The sequence below is a fragment of the Cylas formicarius genome, unplaced genomic scaffold (genome assembly GCF_029955315.1).
Source record: "Cylas formicarius isolate icCylForm1 unplaced genomic scaffold, icCylForm1.1 PGA_scaffold_6__28_contigs__length_40554024, whole genome shotgun sequence".
NCBI classification, from domain to species: domain Eukaryota; kingdom Metazoa; phylum Arthropoda; class Insecta; order Coleoptera; family Brentidae; genus Cylas; species Cylas formicarius.
Genome location: NW_026844347.1, coordinates 8145123 through 8165593, shown reverse-complemented (window position 1 = coordinate 8165593; position 20471 = coordinate 8145123). Strand labels below are relative to the sequence as shown.

The window sequence follows — 20471 nt, the reverse complement described above, 5'->3', positions numbered from 1 at the left end:
ACAAGTTTCTTGTAATTAGCATTGGTCAGTCTATACTCAGACCACGAATTAGGAGTGGAGAATACTCGACACTTAGCTTTTAGAAAAACGAGCATGATCTCTCTTATTTCGGAGGTCACGATTGAAGCTACCAGAGGCCGGACGGAATTGCCACGCTTAAGATGCAAATGTTATAGCCAGCAATCTTTCTTGTCATATACTCCATTCACACTTTACATTTAATACATTAATATTGTTGTTCCCAATATTCATATTCTCTTTTTTAATTACATTTTACACTTACAATTTATTATTGTAGTATTGTAGTATTTCAATTTATTTTTTAAACATTACACCCTAGTGGATAGAGCGCTAATCTTATATAATTTAGAAGAGGTGTTAAAGTTTGTATTCATCTAAATTTGTATACAGAGTTCCAGAAAGAAGAAGATACTAAACAAGAAGAGTTGAAACTGCAAAGAAAGGTAAAGAAGCTACACTCAATATTCCTTACATCAAAGGTCTCGCGCAAATATAACACCAATTAGAACAATCCTCCTTGCGAAGACCAAACTTTATATCCAGAGCGACGCAAAGAACTACATGTTTTGGGAATCGGACATTTCTTTAGAAGTGAGGATCAAGCAATGCCGAAAAAACACAATGCATGGGGAAATTCAAAAATCCGGCTACCACTTTTCGGCGTATGGACATAGCAAGATGTCGAGAGATGCCAAAATCATCGGCAGCATTCCGGAAAGCCTTCTTTTTTAATAATAAAGAAATCAGAAGTCCAAAATATCTCGTTTAATGAAGATGCGAACACGCAGATGTTAAAAAGTACCCTAGCAATTAATTTGACCCAAGCAAGGTCTCTAAAATGACAACCGTTATTGCGGAATCAGTCATAAAGTCAAAAATTATATTAGAATATTTGCAGTACCTGTATTCTGAAAGCGAACATCTACGCAATACAATACGTCAAACAGCATTTGCGAATATAATGTTAAATGCAATACTCGTCTGAGCTGCGGATTAATTGGTAGTCTCGACCCTTGCCTAACGATGTGCGAAACAAGGATTCAAATAATTTCTCGTCTTTAAAGTGAAACGTGCTCGAATGTACAATGTGTCTAGATTCGAATGTAATTGCTGACTATCTCGGTTGCTAACAGGGATAGCGATTTACGGGTCAGCAAACGCGGCTGAAAAATAATACGCCAACCGAATTCGTGTATCTCTAATTCTGAGCGTTAGAATAATGAATTAATTTAATCAAGGTGTTCCCAAAAATGAAAATAAATGTGCTTAGTTGTGTCGAGATCGTGCAGCCAGCTGGCAGCCGCATAAGCAGTCAAACATTTTCATATATTTCATTCATTTAGAAGGGACTGATTATTATTTTTCGACAAGCAAATTTTTTCTAATATTTCTTCTTGCATACAAAATTATATTTTCATTATATAACATTATCTAGAGAACCCTGAAAAATTAAAAATATTCTCAGAAACGAACCGAAAATTTAAATGTAAAGATCAATTTGTGGAAGGATGAAGACAAGCTCTAGCTAAAAAACAACTAATAAAAATTAAAATCTTGAGGCATTTTTTAATATATAAAATTTTTTAACTGCTGTTTAAAATAACTTTAATGAGTTTTTCATGCACATTTTTCATTTCCATCAAACGATTTATCCTCTCGAGTTGCAACTCGCTAGTGTTTAAAGTGGTAGCTTTAGGGACAAGGTAAGTTTAAAATTTTGTTGATTTTTCCTTTTAGTGGGCATTTTCTTATCAAAACTTGCAGCTATAAATAATGCTATATTAAAAATATCTTACATAATTCAGTTTGACTGACAAGATAGCTAAAATTAACATGTTTTCAAGTTTTTCGCCCTCTTGAAAATTTACAATTTATAGCTTACGTCAATTGCCATATTTTGTTTATACTCCATTCTACTACACTCGAAAACATTCAATAGATATATAGAAAGTTGTTCTCAAACATATAGTTATAGCTAACTATAAATTGTATGTGCCGAAAATGCGAAGAAAAATTAGATAACTCAGAGTTTGGCTTCAGAGGAGGTACTGCGACCAGAGAAAGGAAATATAACGTATATCCCAAATTAATTGCCTATTTGGTGGAGCGAACCAAACATTATTTAATAACTAATACTCGCATATAATATCTATATTCAATATAAGCGCTCTATCAATCAGGATGGTCCATATTTGCTCACAGTCTTCTGGCCGTTCTTGGTTAAAGGTTCCTTAAGACAAATTGACCAAAGTTAACAGCAGGTACAATGTTCATGAACTTGATAGAAGTAGAAAAGTATTAAGGGTTAAAAAAGATAAATTAGAAGAAGTCTATCAGCTTCTTGGAGGCTAATAATTTATTTTTTATTATTGACAAAGAAGGTGGTTAAGAGATCAATAATCTGGTCGGTCAGTTACTCTAAAATTCCCAATTAATTACTTTAAGACGGTTCCAAATATTATGGAAAACCGTAAATCGAAGGCTACAGGGAAACCAAAAATGGTACAGGGCCAATAGCTGAGTACGTCAAAGCAGTTAGATACAGGGTTTTCCAGTTCCATTAGATAGTTGACTTGAGATTAGAAAACCCTCTGCGTAAAATAATTCCTTTATATTAAGCTCCAAGTTTTATCTGTTTTTTCCCAATAAGTTGGTAACGTCAATAAACCAAAAATCACTGTCGAAGATATCTTTGAAATGTTGTTTTTTGGTTGAAATAAAATTTAATCCTGATTTTAAGTTTACGTCCTTAGATAAAGTAAATAAGGGAAATGCAACTTATTATTGCGAATATCCTATCTTAACGACCTGCAGTCCGGGATTAGTGGCAGAAGATTTACCCAAGCTATTCCTTACGACAAAGGAGAAATGCACGGATTCAATTGCTACGCCCACATTACAGTGAAAGGTCGAAGGAGATTGTTTAGTTTATCGTTTGAATTAGAAAGATAGATAAAAAGAAAATAGGGAGTAATATCCAATTGGAAGAAATAGCTGATTCAAAAGACTCCTTCTGTTACGCTTTTTATTGTAAGGAATTCTGAGAAATTTAATATCGTAAAAGTCAATTCAAAAATAATTTCAATCGAATCGACGTATTTACTCGTTCGATTTATATGCTTTAAACTGCAATGAAAAATTGCAATTCCGCTAAGTTCTGAGAAAAATTCGAGAACAAAGGTTTATATACTCGCCAGCACAAAATTCCCTCACCCGAAAACGTTGGCTATAATAACATCGATAATAATAATAATAATAAATATTTTATTTGCCAAAACAAATGATAGCGTAGTTTACATAAAATTACCTACTATCATATATCCAAAATGGTAAAACCTACAAAAAAAAATATACAAAAGTTTCTTCAATTCACTACAACTTCTTAAGTATATGGTTATTATGTATTCAGAATGTTTTTAAATAGAACATCCTGCATATTGATACACATTGTTTCATTAAATGGAATGTTACGTTATAGTTAAGTTGATAATTAAAGTGCTCTTTTATAATCATTCACCATCATGCTGAGTGAACAATTGGCAAATTCAAAAACAGAAAATTAGTATTTATGTTTCTAGATTTTGCTTATTATTATTCTTATTATAATCTAAAAATTTAATTGAATATAATAAATTAAGGTAATAAACAGATGGTGCCGTAGGAGAGTATATTTACAAAACTCAAAACAGTGCCAACATTGTAGAATTTTCTTTACTTAAAAATATGCTTTCTTGGCACAAGGCAACATCAAGTGAAAGACTATTTCACTTAATATTCTCATGCCGCTTCCGCTATTATATATTTATATATCGTTAAACTCCACTTAGAGCGCATTCTTTGAATATATATATATATATATATATATATATATATATATATATATATATATATATATATATATATATATATATATATATATATATCATTTCGACTTCCATTTTATCCTAGCTCCCCAGTCAACTTCTATTATTGCCCTATGTATCATGGTTTTTCTAATTTTGTCTCTGCATTTTATTGCTGGCCTTCATCGTTTTTATGTGGCCATAACACAGTTGTTTTGGTTCAGATACAGTATTTTTGCGCAAGTGAATACTCTTACTGACCGTCTTCTTATTTATATAAGGTCTATTCCTAATGTTCTATATGCTCTAAATAAAAAGTCCACTTCAACTATTTTTATTATATTGGATTGTATATAGTCATAATATTGAATTTAGTGAACGTATCGCCTCTTTCTCTTGCTGTACTCTGTTACAAATGCCTCCCTTTGTTGTCCCTACTTCCGAAATTGTACTTCCTAGATATTTAAACTCCTTACGTTTTTTGAATTTTTAGTTCTACGCCTTCTACATCTCCTATTTTTAGAAACTCAAACAGTATTGCGTCACTTGTAATCCCTTATTATTTTGTTCCTGGTCACGGAGTCTCTTCTTGGTATATAAGACGCTTCCATCGGTCTTGGAGGTGACGAACCGTTTCTCCTCAGGACATATTAGTGTATCTTATAATCGAGCATGTATCCAAAATGACCGACGTTTGAATCGGCTTGTACAGGATCATTCAGGATCGCGAGTCTAGAGGCTCCTTTTTAAGCTCTTGTTATAGAAACCGTGCGCTACATGCGCCGAATCTGGTCGACCAATAGCAGACAGCTGAGTATTTATTGCTAGCGGCACAGCAAAATCAACTATAATGCTTATAATATCGTTCTTAAGTGTAAGGACTTGATCAGGGATTATTTGGGATCATATTGGGGTCTGTTAAAATTTATTTGTTTCAGTACAGACATTAATATCTTCACAAACATGTAAGGGCTAGTACTTGTAGTATGTAATGTCTCTGTCAGCTTTTGATGTATTATTTTTCGTACTCTATCATGTGTATTCCGATATATCTTCGGGCCATCACTGAGCAGCCTGCAACCAAACGGCGCTCGTCCTTTTCATGGCAGATACGAAACTTTACAAATTTAAACCGAGAAGTAAGGATATTCAATTTGTATATTCTGCTGGGAATTACCTGGTCTTAAAGGCCTTCATCTTCCAGAAATGGAATGCTGGAACGCATGTACAAAGTGGAGCTATTGCTCTCGATATATTCTTGTTCAATCGCTGCTATATATTTCCGATGGAATGTTTTGCAATGCCAAAGCAGCCTTTTTACGACTGCGTTGGTATGTTTTCTAAGGGTTTAAACTGTATGTAAACTTTAACAATGTAGCCTTTTTATCTGCCAGCAAAACTGCTCTATGTAGTGGAATTTATCTGAATTTATTATGAAAACACGTCCTCGGATTCTCCACATGTTTGCTGTTCAGAAGCACAAAGAACTGGGACTCCTCCATTCAAGTTTTATTGCGGTTACCCTGTCTGTGGTCTACACTTTGGATGCTGTTATGCCCTAGCTGATGGTATTGTTCGGTTCCACTCTCGTGACTTGCAAATTGCAACGAACCCCTATTATACTCTAGGAACCCGTTCATATTATTTGTCTAAGTCGTTTCTTGCCTAGGATTATTTTGCAATGTCGTGCGTGGAAAATCTTGCTGCTACATCAGCATCGCGTACAGATCCAGATTTTGACGGGTTATAATTCGTCGATTGAGTCACAATTTCGCACAGCCCGCGACTCCCGCAGACCAGCAACAGCAATTTTTTTTTCGTGGCCGAGTTTTCACCAAGGCTACAGACGTGCTTGACCAGGACAAAAATTTGAATTATTCTTTTTATCGTAATTTTATCTCGGCTTGTACCCGCTCAATTAACCCCGTAGACGAAGCTTTGTTTCAGTCTAGACATGTTGCATAGGTCTTACCAAATTTAGATAGCTCAAGTTCTTGCGGAAGCGTTTTAAGCTTTACTGTCCTTCGCCTGGAGCCGAAATCAAAAAAGAAAGTACTCAGATCCCTTCAAGCTGCCAGGTATGTTTTATGTCGATTCAGAAGTTCGGTATTTCCTGACCCTCTCGTTGTCTCTTTCTCCAGATTGCAGATTAATTGGCAGGCAATATCGATTTCCTCTTTCTTTTTTACCAGTATGTAAGGTCGGTTGAAATCTACAGTCCTTTCAATATATATGATGGGACCCTAATATATACTCGAATTCAGGAAAGATGACGATTACTTTAGCAATGACACCAAGCGATTTCTTATAGCATTTGCTGGCGTCATCATTAAGGCGTAGTCGTCATTTTTCCTGATATTTATTAAATTAAACTACCCTTTGTTTCGAGGACTACAATAGGTGATTTTTAATAGTACGGTGGAGGCTCCTCCAGGAGGTTGCCCTTCATTTCTAGCTGTCGACGCACTAGCTTAGCTACCTCACTATGTCGGTTGAAGTACTCAGTTTGTGCCTGGGAAGGACATGCCGCAGTTATGTGCTAAATCGTCTCACCACTACGAGAACACGTCGTGTACAGATTAGTCCCTTATTATATTTCTATTGTAATTCCTACGTGCTGTGTAGGACCTGGATTGCCATAATGAAATCCTCTGTCTCTGGGTACAATTTTCCGTCGGTCATCCAGGTGTAGCGAAGACTTGCTTGTGTGTTTCGGTTTAGTCTTACTCTTAGTTTTATTCACGGGCCAGAACTCTTCTAACTGTGCTGCATGTTGATGAAATTACAGCTTTTTGGGCAAGACCTATAATTGTTTTCGACACCGAGAGCTTAGCTTGCTTGAGAAATTTTGGGGAGCAGCTTGTCAGTTGGTATAATTTTGACAAAATTTAACTCGGACATGTCTTATTTCCAGAGCCAATTCCATTTCTCACTCTTCTCTGTTGAATTCAACTATGTCGGGTCTATTGTGGCAAGTCTCTTGCTTACCATTTTCCAATTCTTATTATTATTGTTATTATTTATTTTGCATAGGATTCTTCACGGTATTTAAGGACGTATCCATCAGTGTAGGACAAGATTCTCCCTCCAGCTCTTCGGTATTTCTCCCGTTACTCCTGCAATGATATGGACAATGGTTACATATTCCATATTCCACATGCGCCGGATAGCATCAGTTGATGACAATTATTTATTTATTTTTCCATGTGTTTTCTATATAGTCACTGCTAGCGGCACAGCAAAGTCGACTATGATGGTCCTTTTATCGGTCTTGGAAATAAGAACTAGGTCGGGGATATTATTCGGTATCGGACAATATATTCTCATGCTCGTATTGAGTAGTAGCTAGTAGAGGACCATGTCGATTGGGCTCATATAGGTCTCTCTGAGCTTTTGATGTATAATTTTTAATAATAACAATAATAAAATTAATAATAATTATTATAACTCCACTACGTAAAAACTGACATAGATGATTTTGACAATAAAAATCTCATACATTAAGAGTCGAAACCTGGCGGAATTATTCTCCAGATTTGTGAGATGTGCAGTTCGGCCAAAGTTGCAACCATACTGCTCCAAGCAGTTTGTTGAGTGCCCTTGTTTGTTTAAATAAATAAATAAATCTCATTTTAGCCCTGGTCCAGATTCCATGGTTCTTGTTGCTCAGCCCTTTAAAAACCTTGCCTGACAGGCTAATCGGCCGTGGACGATCCGGTCCACAACAGATACAAGTAATTAAATAAAACCGAACGGAGTATAATATGGGGGCGAAAACGGACGGTGCGAATGATAAAACGCCAGCGGCCATTCGAAACTGATTGACGGACACCCCTTTCCGATATTTTACCGGCTGCGCACACCCGTCGCTCTCCCACCTTTTTTTTTCGCCTTTACTTTCCGTGCCAAGTTTAACCCAGTATAAATTTGAAATCTGTATTGTACCAAACGCGTTGGCGGAACACAATGGAATTTGTCGTCATAAAAGCGCTGAATATCGTCGAGACTTTGGCCGAATGGAAAATATGACAATATGAAGTTTCGATACATCGAGCGGAAATTAATCGCTTGAATAAAATTCGTTTTAATTCAATTGGAATCGAGGTTGTCGTACAGCGTTTGCTGTATAATCAAGGAAGATAGCATAATGAAAATATCTTGACGAGGTGAGATAGTACTTCCAGTGCTGGACATCGCTGGAGTTTTGTACCGATACAACATACAAGGAACAATATTTTTATGTATTCAAAAGCATTGGTAAATAAAAAATTTTCCTCAATATTCGTTAACAAAATGCCTTGATAATATTTCGATTGCCCATAAAATAACAAATAGTTTTTTTTAACCAATACTGATATGGTTTGTAAGAAATATCCTTTTAATGTGACAACGTTAAGAAGAATACACGCTTAAGTCAACGAATGGGAATTTTTAACCTCAATTTGACCTGCGTCCTGGACCAAGTGTGCTTTTGCTTATTTTCTATTTTCTATGAGAAAAATGATAGTCAAAAATGCCGCAATCCCGCGAACTTGGTGGTTTATCTGAACAAATCGTCTCATGTCTATTAGCCGGGTGTACTTTATACTTCATTATCTTTCCCATATATCTTTTATTTATTTCTGCTAAGTATAATCTATTGCGCATTTCCAAATAACGCTTAAATGAATCGGAAGTGGTTTGTACCATCGCTAACAGTGCACCAAATGTGTTTAATTTGCTTATTTATAATCTAATTATGAAATTTTCTATATTATTACATCGTAGTCTCACGCGCAAATGATTTATTGTCCCTCTCGGAAAGATGTTTCTCCCATATGGCGTAATTACCATAGCAACTACACTCCTCAAGCCACTCGTGCCTTGAAACAAGCAATTTTATGATTGCCCTGTTAAAGTACGGACCTACTAAAGTCTATTTTAGAAATGCATACAGTAATGAAACATCAAAATACGCTGCACTACAATCAGTAATGCAGAGGAAGGTAATAGGAAAGAAGTGTAGGTAGAAGGGCAATCAACTTGCCTGAAAACTTGGTTCGGTAAATCGACGATCCAATGTTTCGAGCAGACACTACAAGAAGAAGTTATGCAAAGGGACTAGAGAGTGAACCAATGAATTAAAAGACACTTTAATTTTTTATAAAACTTCTGGATTCCTCCTGCGTCGGTTTTTGTTGAGTTGAACTAGCTAACTTTTCACCAATCGCACACAGATCGATACCTTAGTATATTGTCACATCACCATTCGGTCCAAAAATCATCGCTTATCGACTCTCTTATTTACAGAGCCGTGAAACTATCTCAGACCGAGTCACTGAATCGAGGATTAAAATACCTTACCTCTGCTCTTCTCTCTAATAATTTCCACATTAGATATTAAGCGTTCCATCACAAAATACACTTCACTACAACCTTCCAATAGCAATGAAGGCGAAAGCGATCCCACTGTTGTCCTTCCTTGCATTCAGTGATGACCACATATCAAAAGTTCTAAAGGACAAAGACAAAATTCCATTTGAGATCCCAGGAGTTTATAGCATTCCATGTATATGCGGCAAAGAATACGTTGGAGAGACCGGACGAAAAATATCAACTATGCTCAAAGAATATGACAGAGCCTTAAGACTAAGACAAATAAACTCATCAGCAGTTGCCGAGCACAATCACATTTAGCTCCGCCCCTTTCATTACTTGGCATTAATTTCATTGCAACATCCAGTACTACTACCCGGGTTTGGGTCAATTTATGGATGCTGCCTATCGTAACACTGAAAATGATGTGCCAAAGGCGTCCTTTTAGGATCTTTTTCTTCACTAAAATTAACTAACTGCAGCAAATTCTTGACGTATTTCTGCTGTTCCGCCGAGCATTTGTTATACTGGATTATATAAACTAACTTTTGCTTTGCTTTCTTGGATATTACCTCCTGCTAGCGTAAATAAGTTTTTGTGTCAGGAGTTAATTTATATATTTTGTATATTGTTTTTAACTTCTTTTTTACTTTATTTTTGTATATCAAATAAATAGCAATATCAAATATAGCAAATAAACTTTATTATTATCATTATACTGTTTACAGAGCGTATCACTGGTCTCATTTTGGCTAGCCTAAATTTTTGCCGCTATCCCATCCCTACCACGCCAGAGATAAAAAGCAATTTTCCGGTTGCCTTGTAACCAGGGACGCGACACCGACCCGACTCAATCGTCACTGTGCTAAAAAAATCCTCCACTGGCGAGAAAAAAGTAAAATCCCAAAAAACCCCGCGAAAGTGTTAAGACTTTTCGTATTCAGAACTCTCTTTCTGAACTCTTTTTCTGCCGTTAGCAGGGCGTCCGTTTTTCGCAGTTAAATGTTTTTTATTAACTTATCCCGAGAGACAAAAAAAGGTAAATTCATTTTTATCTTGAACCAGTTCTATTTTTTTTTTTATATTTTTATATTTTTTATATTTTTACCGAGCCAGAAACACAGACCCCCAGACAAAGATAACAAAAGAAATATCGAAAACAGGGGAACATAAATGCGTCGTAGCTCTCATTTAGCTTTCCGAAAACAACGAAACGAACCAGACTATTATGCTTTTCCGGATAAGTGTGCTAGAACAGTTTTTTTTTTTTAAGGCGCTTCCCAAGAACATTAACTGTGAGGAGCGGAGCGGCGAATGCAGATGAGGGTAAGAAATAATATTTTGTGCACGTAGAAAAATAATTCTTTTTACAAACAGAACGTAGAGCGAGCGCTTTTAGGCCACTGTTTTACCATTTCTACGTGTTGAGCTTGAGATGTGCAGTCCTTGAGGCGTATTTGCGGTAGAAGAATTTCTGGTGGATACAAGTAAAGTAATACATAAGAATTTAATGATTCCTTTATTTTGTTGAGCAAGTAAATCTTTATTTATTTACGCGTCCACATTTCTGAATAGATGGAAAATTTAGTTCCAAGTCTTAAGCTACGAGGTTCATAATATTCTCTTGGCATGTGAAATGTATTTACAAAATCCTGCGTTAAAATTTCTGTCGATAGGGATTTAATTGCTGTAAGCAGTTTATCTATCTGTTATAATGGACGGAAAAGACTTGCCTTAGAAGAAGACGACGAAATTATTGAAGCCATTTTAAAAAAGTTACTACTATATTACTATATGTGTTTCCATGTTTTTTCACTAGCCTTTCCGTTCATCCAAATGATCTTCAGTTGAGAAAGAATAATGAAAATTCCATGAATTTTTCAACGAATTTAATGAAAAATGATCAGTAGACTTTTGTTGATTTTATGAATGCTAGAAGGACCATCCGAGTGGGTACTTTAGTTTTCTGCCCTAGAAACTATATTCGGATTGCTCAAGGTGCAGAAAAGCAATTATTTTTTCGGACTCCAAAAGTATTATGCAGAATTGGAATTGTTGCTAAATCTACATATTTCTCTTTGGATGCCAAAAGCAAGATTTTTTCTTAAACGAAGGTTCAAGACTAGAGCCTTCACCTGTGTTGGATTTCTAGTTTTACAGGCATTAAACTAAACGTCACTATAGAGCGATTGGCAAATTCTGGTATCTTCGATAAATAAAATATTATTATAATTTTAGAAGATTCTTACCTCCACTTAAAATGGTTCACACTTAGAAATGCCTCCTATTGAGCCTTTCTTTCACAAGTCTGAACAGCAAAAAAGGCTAGTGACCAAGTAGTATAGTGACAAAGTATTCTTTGGGATTTTGGTGAATTTGGTAAACTCACTGATGTGGTATTTGATTATCCTATCCATTGGCTGAGTTCGCAAGTTTTATGTGGTTTATTTAGTAATACTTATTTTCCTCTTCCCCATCATTTGAACAATATCTTGTTCAATCCAACCTTGCTTAAATTTCTACCTAGAAATATTTCCCGCTTCTTTGAAACATGTAGGTAGCTAGATGGTTTTTGAGGGACGATTGGATATTTCAGACTCTCCTCACGGGACCAAACTTTGGGGGTTCAATAAGTTCATCACCACTGAAGCTGGCCAAGTTGCCTCTGTTTGCAGGGCCATAAATAGTAAAAAATCTTCGTTTATATTATTTCGCAAAATTATATTTAATCCATATGATGACTTTTCAGGTTTCCCAGAAAATTATAAAACTATTTCATAAACAATATCCTATACAAAAATCCTATCGTTTTTGATCCATATATTTTAAATTTTATGTCACAACTGACTTTTGCAGATATATAGAACAATCAAGGCATTTATAAATTACAAAACAAAACTTGAGGTTTGGGAAATGTGTGTGTGCTACATGCCTCTAACACCCTCTTCTATTGCTGCATAACAGCCATTAAACCAATAAAAAAAACTAAAAAATAAGAAAACCTGACTGGAACATTTAGATTACATTTATTCTAAATCCAAAGAATCTATAATTAGCAATAATATTTAGTTACAAGTTGGAAAATACAAAATATACTAAACCTAACAGTATACTCAGTTTTTATCCATCTTTAAATATATGTGTGTAGAGTTCTTTATCTATTCATTTCTGCAACTCCAATCTATTTTAGTGTTGATATTTCAAAGATAAAATCTCATTAAAAATATTTTTTAATAATAATGTTTTAAACTATCTTTTCAGTTTGTTTAATTTGCTATTAGTGTTTTCTCCAATAATTCGTGCTCTTATGAAAACTGTGTGTAAACATAACATCATTTTTTTATTAAAATAACAATAACAACAAAAATGAGTAAGTTAAGCGGTATCTTTTCAAAGTACTGAGATAAATTGCGATTTATAATAGTTTTCATTGATCAACACTACACAAATTATAGATCAAAAATCATAAAAGTATTACCCAAATATTAATAAACAATGTTGAGACTATCGCTGCTCCACAAATCGTATCTCAAACAATACACAATGCAAACAAACCAGATGAATTATTACAAAAATAAATGTACTTATAAACAGAACTCACAACATTCTGTAAGGTGTGTTGGTGATGGTTTTTTGGCTTAGATTTTTAATTTTGTTTTTTTATTTTATGAGTAGTTTATTGAAAATACAGTTCTCTTTTAAATTTCACAATTTATTACAAAAAACTAGTTACCTGTAAAAATAAATATTAATAAAACAATTGTCATATTTTGAGTTAACATAGGCCAGGGCAGTTTCATAGCTTTTCGATAAGTTAGAGCATAACGGAACTACAACAGAGTGTCTAAAAATCCAATATTATATAAATTATCTTGTAATTAAAAATCCAAGGTAGCTAAGACATTTCTGTTGGTGCCACCTTTCATTTCATAAAAAAGCAGCCGATGCTAACTTTATTAATCAAGGAGCTTTAACTCTAGATATATAGAAGCAGCTTCCGTTGTTCCTAGTTTCAACTAAAGAAAATACGGAAGTCAACCAGAATTTGAGGATCTATTTTCTCGTTCCCACATGTATTTGTTCAGCAAAACTCCAAAAATGATTAATACAAACAAGATTTTCTTAAAATTAAACTCACCTGCGGAATTTTAAACAGGCGCAACAAATTTGCCACCTGAATAGACGTTACGCTAGATGGCGCTCCAACTACCCCGGAGATAACCTTTCGAACTTGAGTCCTGTTGCAATGGTATTCGGCGCCGTCGATGTTACTGATCGAACCTGAAATAAACGTAGGATGCTTATAATTCAACGCTACTTTCAAATAGCAAAAAATTGATTGTTGGTATTCTGTAAAATACAACAACTTTAGGATGTCTACACCGACTTTTCCAAGGATTTTGCTAAATTTGATCATTTTACTTTATTTAAGCCTCTTTAAAACTTAAATAGTTATTGATGTGAGGGCCAAATTTTATTGTGCAAATACGTTCGCAGTTCGCGTTTAAAAATAGTGTTTTAAAGTAAAGTCTTAATTTTTAACGATAGATATCAGATATGAAAGACAGAAATCAATGAAATACTTGGGCTTGAATTTGGGAAACCAATCCATCGATCATTGAAAAGAACTTTTCTAAGCTGCGGAAAATGATTTTCGAGATATTTGTTGTAGAGATCGCACAGCTCGACGTCTTCAAATTTAGATTTTAGGAGTGAGTTTTCTTGAACTTCGAACAACTCTATTTGAAAGTGTATTGCAGCAGTTTGTATATTACTTTTTGTTAGAGTAGCAAATAATTTGAACCAGTCTTCCATGTTTATGAAATCGCTTAATCTCTTCGAAAATTGTTCCGACAGCAACTTGAGTTCTTCATCATATTAAGCTCAAATAATATTTTTATACGCAGAGGGCATTCCCCCTCCCTTCCTTCAGTACGTATTGACTGACGATGGTTTTGCCCTCGAGTTCGAATAAAATTGATTGTTTTTACTACCATTCTACATTCTAGAGACAAATGGACAGAAATTCTGTCGGACTATGAAAACATATTTTCTACTTCCTTCTGAAAAATACCTAATTCTACACCGATTTAGCATGCGGAAAGCGTCACTTTATCACGAGTTTGATGTCTCACAGATTCGAGCCACTTCGGACATTTCCGGGATTTAACCGCACGGGTTTCGGTTCAATCGGATGTTTTCGGGGATTTTACAGCACGGCTTGAATTTCAACCTTTTTCAATTATGACGGTCATTTCAGTGAATGTATTCGTGTTGTAGTATAGTATGCAACACGTTTGATTAATTTTTTAAGTTACTCGTTTATTACTCGCTCCGCTAGTGCCAAATACACTTGTTGCATAATATACTGTTTTGTACATTTAATACAATTGCTTTTTCATTGAAAATTCCGATAAATTCTTTAAATAAGCCGACCATAGAAGAAGTCTTTATCAACAAGACGAATAAATATAGCCAATTACTATTAAACACAATTTGGTATTTTGGTAGTTTAAAGAATAATAATGACGTTAAAATATTTATTTTTTTCCAAAGAAACTTCCACAGGCTACTGTACCACTATTCACAAATCTTGAGGATTCCTTCTGCTGAACTGAAACCGGTTTACATTCTACTTTGTATCTGCTAATACTTGTGTACTGCGTGAGGAAAGCGGAGCTGAAGGCCTGATTGTTATATTTGTTGTTTGTATGTGTGCCGATGGTATTTCATTAGAAAACCTGAGTCGGGACAAAGAAATATTTTACAAGATGAATGTTTCTAGAGAATATATCCGAGCGCGATCTTAATTTTTGACTTATGCGAGTAGGCCAAAGAAAACCCCTTGTTGACGGACACTCAGAAAAGAAATTTTTACATTTGAGTCAAATCAAAACTTTCGTGAACCAAACAATTGAGCAAAGTTTTTATAGCGATCAAAGCAGATTTGATGTCTGTGTGAGAGATTGCAGTAAGAACACTCACAATCTGGCCGATTTAGGACAGATTTCTATCGACAACAAATCCCAAGAGAAAAATGTTATGTCGATGTAAAAAGCCACTTAGCTACAGGAGAAAGTAAGTTTTTTGGATTTTTAGTTCATTTAGTACTAAATTGTTAGCAAAAAACCATTGGTTGGTTGGGATCTTTTGTAAGTGCAGCAAATTATCAGCAAGCATTCTATGATACTTGTCAATTGACAAAACGGCGATGTCAACACGCCAGAAGAATGCTATCGAAAGGTTACTATCATCGAATACCCGAACCACCCTGCCTTCAATACACAACGTTCAATAATAAAGTGGTATTATATATTGTTTGTCGTATTTGATCTACCTCGTTTTCAGACATATCAAGTACTTTTACATATATTTACATATATTTAATGAAATCCGTTTTTTTGTTACCCAACTATGGGAGAACATCATTAAAATAAATCAAATTAATACAAAGTTCTAAGAAAATATTGTAAAAGCAGAGAAATATAGTATTAGTTACGAAAAAATATACGGGGTTAGTAAAAAGTGAATTGTGCGTGTCCAATTTAGTAGTATCATAATTTCAAAATTTTGTTTCTATTAATTACTGAGCAACTATTTTATTATTATGTTTGGGTAAAAAGTACAGGAACGCTTAAATATGGCCAAAACTGCCAAAGCTGGAACAAAAAAATGCAATACCTGGAGGTTTTTGAACATACAGGATTCAAATATATACAGCAGTATTGTCAGATTTGCCACTGTTAATAAAAAAAAATTAAAATCTCAGAATTTTTGAGGATATAAGTGAAAAGTTAGCAGGATTATAAATATCATTGTGAAATCGACAACATTGCTGTTAGTATTTTTGAATTCTGCATGTTGAAGAACCCCCAGATATTGAATTTTGATCGCTCGAGCTTTAGCAGCCGTCTAAGCAGTTTAGCTTTGAAGTTTTAGAGATGTTCAAGCATTCCGGTACTTTTTAATAACCCTGTATAATAATATAAACCTACCTATTAATAAAACCAGTTTAAAGAGCAAGTGCCCGATAGATGGGACATATCCGTTCGGTGGAAAATTTACTTATTGGAAAAATTGTAATGTATGTGTATATAAATGAACAAACGAGCAAAAAATTGCTGCTGTATACGATATACTTGTTTGTAGCGGGTAAAAATAACGCGCAAAGGCAATAACGTAGAAATGATATACCCAACACATACCGATTACTGAACTTCCGCCGCACAAATAAAAAAAATGCACAGGGCATGCAAAACGAAAAAAGCAACAATTCCCATGCACAGAGAGAGCTAAACCTAATTATCATTTCGACCATAAAATTCTCGAAATGTACTTTTTCTGACAGAGGTGCAGAATAATACCGTCTCACCTGCGCATGAAAGGGGAAAATTTTTAAATAAAATGTTAATCATGTGTGTCAAAAATAGTAATTAATTTGGGAAAGCTTTTAAACGTTTACCTAATAAAATGGATATTTTTTTATTACCATCAAGCCTTGCGGAAACTTTACAAACCTTTTAAAATAATTCTATTGGAATATTTCTGATTTTTTCTGAATCACAGTCTTTGGGCTGTTTCCGATGGCAAAAAAGGCCGTGCGGATGCTGTGCGGAGCCAATCCATTTGTACAATGTAGTTCAATTTTTAACAGGTTATAGATTATTACTTAGAATTCTGTATACATATATCCATTTATTTTATATATACAAAAGACACAACTACAAGACCAGACAGGTTGATATGATCACCCCTGGTTACTTTGTCTTCGCAATTTAAAAAAATTAACGTTAAGTTATGTACCGTCTACCGTCTAATCTCGAAAACCTCCTTTTGTATCACTAATGAATACTTGAAGCTATCTAAGTAATGAAATCTTGTATTTTGAATACTCAATAATTTTTATTTTGGACATATCAATTGCTGTGTAATTTATATGATTGGGTAAAAAAACAATATCTCCGAAAACATCCGATTGCTGTCAAACCCGTGCAGTAAAATTTCGGAAGTGTCCGAAGTGGCTCGGATCTGTGGGAAACGAAACTGACGTGGTAAAGCGACGCTTCCCGCACGCTAAACCGGTGTGTAATTAGGTATTTTACAGACGGGAGTAGAAAATTAGAATATTATGCAACAAGTGCGTTAAACGGCATTTAACTCACGAGTTTATTTGACACAAGCGGAGCGAGTGTTTAATAAACGTGAGATTTAAAAAGTTTACCGAACGTGTTGCATACTATACTTTTTCTACGACCTTTAGCTTTTGGGTGCATTTTCGCAAAACAACACTAATACGGTCACTGAAATGGCCGTCTGAATTGACAAAAGTCAATATTTAAGGCGTAGAAAATCGTGCCGTAAAATCCCGGGAATGTCCGAAGTGGCTCGGATCCGTGGGAAACAAAACTGACGTGGTAAAGTGACGCTTCCCGCACGCTAGATCGGTGTGCAACTAGGTATTTTACAGAAGGGAGTAGAAAAATAAGTCTAGTGCTCGGTGGTGATAATTCAAAAATAAATAAATACAGGGTGATCAAAAACTAACATTAAAAATTGTATTGAAAAATTCGTTAGCTATTTTAAAAAAAATTAAATACCCCATTTTTATTATTTTATCGTATTCATACAAAAAGTTCTGTTATCAATGCTTTCACCACCATGTTCATTTGAATATTTATTACCAGTTTTTGATGACCACATAAATTAAAATATCAAATAATCGATAGATATTTCAAATTCAACATGGCCGAACCTACCTAAGAATTACCAGACTTAAGTACAGGATATAACATATCTCTAGAATTTTCCGAAGAATTTCAAAATGTCTTAATATGGCAGGACCATTTAAAATAAGAAAGTATTTGTTTAGGAAAATAAAAATAGTCCAAATAAAGGATTATAATATTTTAAAATTATGAATTAATTCAAAAGTTGTTTTGGTTTTTATATTTTTAGATGTTTTTAACAGTATCTGAGATAAGGTGCCGTCTTATAATAAATAAACAGGTCGCCTTGTCTAATGTCCACGGCCCGAGATAAAATATTCCTGCTAGAACCTACCACATGCAGATATCAATCATCTGGTTGGCGGCATGTCGCGATGAGTTACATAATACAAACCATTGAATTATCATTCATAGTTTACAACTATTGCCCAAAAAATTAATAAAATATATTTACATTTATTACTTTATATATTAACAATTATTTAGCACAGATTAGCTTAGCAATAACAAAACTATAGTTAGATTCATTTATCCTGACGTGGGTGTAAATGTCCGGAAAAGCGAAATTGATCCAGAGAGCCATTCATCTCATAAATTTAATTAAAAAAAAGATTCGCAAAATCCCAATTCATAAATCACATCCAATGCAGGAATCTCCGTTAACGGTTCAACTACGAACCTGACTCCGTCGCATTATCCATGTTCGTTTTTGAAAGTCCGCAGGTTAAATCGTCTTTGTCAGGTATAGCTGACTTCGCATTATACTGTTGCTTATGCAATGGGACGATTATAATAATAAATGAAATTGAAATTACGTTACACAGAAGTTTGTTATAAATGGAGTAACCAGCTTATTACACATTAAGAGAATACGGTTTTACCTAAATTAACAGTTAAACTTCCATCTTAAACAAAAGTGGACTCTCAACGATGATATATTTGATTTTCTTTTCACACTATATTTGGCAAAAAATTGAAATGGAACTGTAATTTTTAATTTTAATAAATTACCCCTTCAATCTTTACATTATTGTTGTTTTTTTTTGTGTTTTTGATATACACATTTTCCATAAATAAGATTCTACGAACCATGTAACAACTTTAGCTTATCAACGAGGCTGTGAATCGAATGATTTGTTTAGTCCCCTTTAACAACCGTTAAATCTTGTTAACATAGTTCAATGGACATTTTTAGATTCTTTAAAGATTTTCAAATGTGTTCTGCTTGGGTGTTACCATTTAGTGAATGCAATTATTCAGACCAGAAATATATATTAGATGAAACGATAAATACGTCAAACAGTGAACTACATAAATTTCTAAAAATAATTAATTCTAAAGCCTACAAAAGTCAAACTTTACAAAGCATTGAAAATCACACCCTTGAAAAAAGATATTCTTCAACAGCACCTTACATGCTACTGTTGCAAACAGTCTTACATCCCGTTACGTACATAATTAATGAAAAAACATTCAGTTACTAGATATACATCCAACTAATAAAAAGTAAAATAAGAAATAAAATTGAGAGTTGCAAACGAAGTCGAGAATGGTGGGTATTTTATCCACGAAAACAATGAGTATCAGGGTGGTGACAAAAATGCCATTTTTTTTCTTCCTTCCTCCTTTTGTTTTAGACTTTTAATGACGACTTAATGCGTGCTTTGCGCTATCTCGTACCGTAAATTGTAATATCAGATCGTGCGGTGGCTGCCGAGAGGTTTTAATTACGCCGATGTTTCGGTCCGAAAGGACTTTGTTCGCCCTTTTCAAAATATCATGTCGCGTCGCATTTTCTACATCGCCTATAGTTTTACGGTTTAGTTAGAGAATAAACGGCCCTTTTTTCGAATGATACTTCGAGGTAGTATTAAAGTCAGTTAACACTGTAACAATCACAGACATAATTTATACCTTAAAAATTGTTGATTCTGTCAATTGCAGAAATATGCGGATGATAAACAAATTTTCATTGGTTTCATCCCATCTCAACAAAAATTGCAGGAACTGAGCTAAATTCTGACTTAGAGAGGCTTAAAGCCATTTCACTTTGTCATGCTGCACAACCCATCCAAATACTTCCTTATCAAATGTTTATTACCCAGAGCTTTTTACGCATTCAAGCTTTTTTATGGAAGCCGACGCCATGTTAATAAAAAATTGTTTAAAAATGGTATGTAATTCACATTTTCTTTGCAGTCGCAAATTGAATACAAAGCTTTTTAAATCTTTAAATTATCAAGTTTCCTTACTAGAATTTTTTTTTGTAATTTAGTTGTAGTTTAAGCTGAAATAGTTATAGGCCTTATAGTAAATTTTTACAAGTTTCTTTGGGTTAGGTGTAAAAATCGCACTTCATTACATTCTTTTTTGATTCAGTGTTTCTCTATTTGATTTTGTATTTATTTGCTAACAATATAGACCATATCATATTATTATTGTTATTATTATTATTATTATTATTATTATTATTATTATTATTATTATTATTATTATTATTATTATTTTATTTTGTTTTTAAATTCTC

The 20471-nt window shown here is 34.2% G+C and overlaps 1 protein-coding gene across 4 annotated transcripts in view; it reads right to left on the bottom strand.

Moving 5' to 3' along the window:
- Positions 1–20471, bottom strand: part of LOC132702882 (metabotropic glutamate receptor 2-like) — a 410472-nt gene that overhangs the window by 199037 nt on the left and 190964 nt on the right. For all 4 annotated transcript variants that reach the window (XM_060671733.1, XM_060671730.1, XM_060671731.1 and 1 more), the window contains one exon: positions 13357–13499. In XM_060671733.1, the coding sequence (XP_060527716.1) occupies positions 13357–13499 (143 nt within the window). The remainder of the gene's footprint in view (positions 1–13356; positions 13500–20471) is intronic.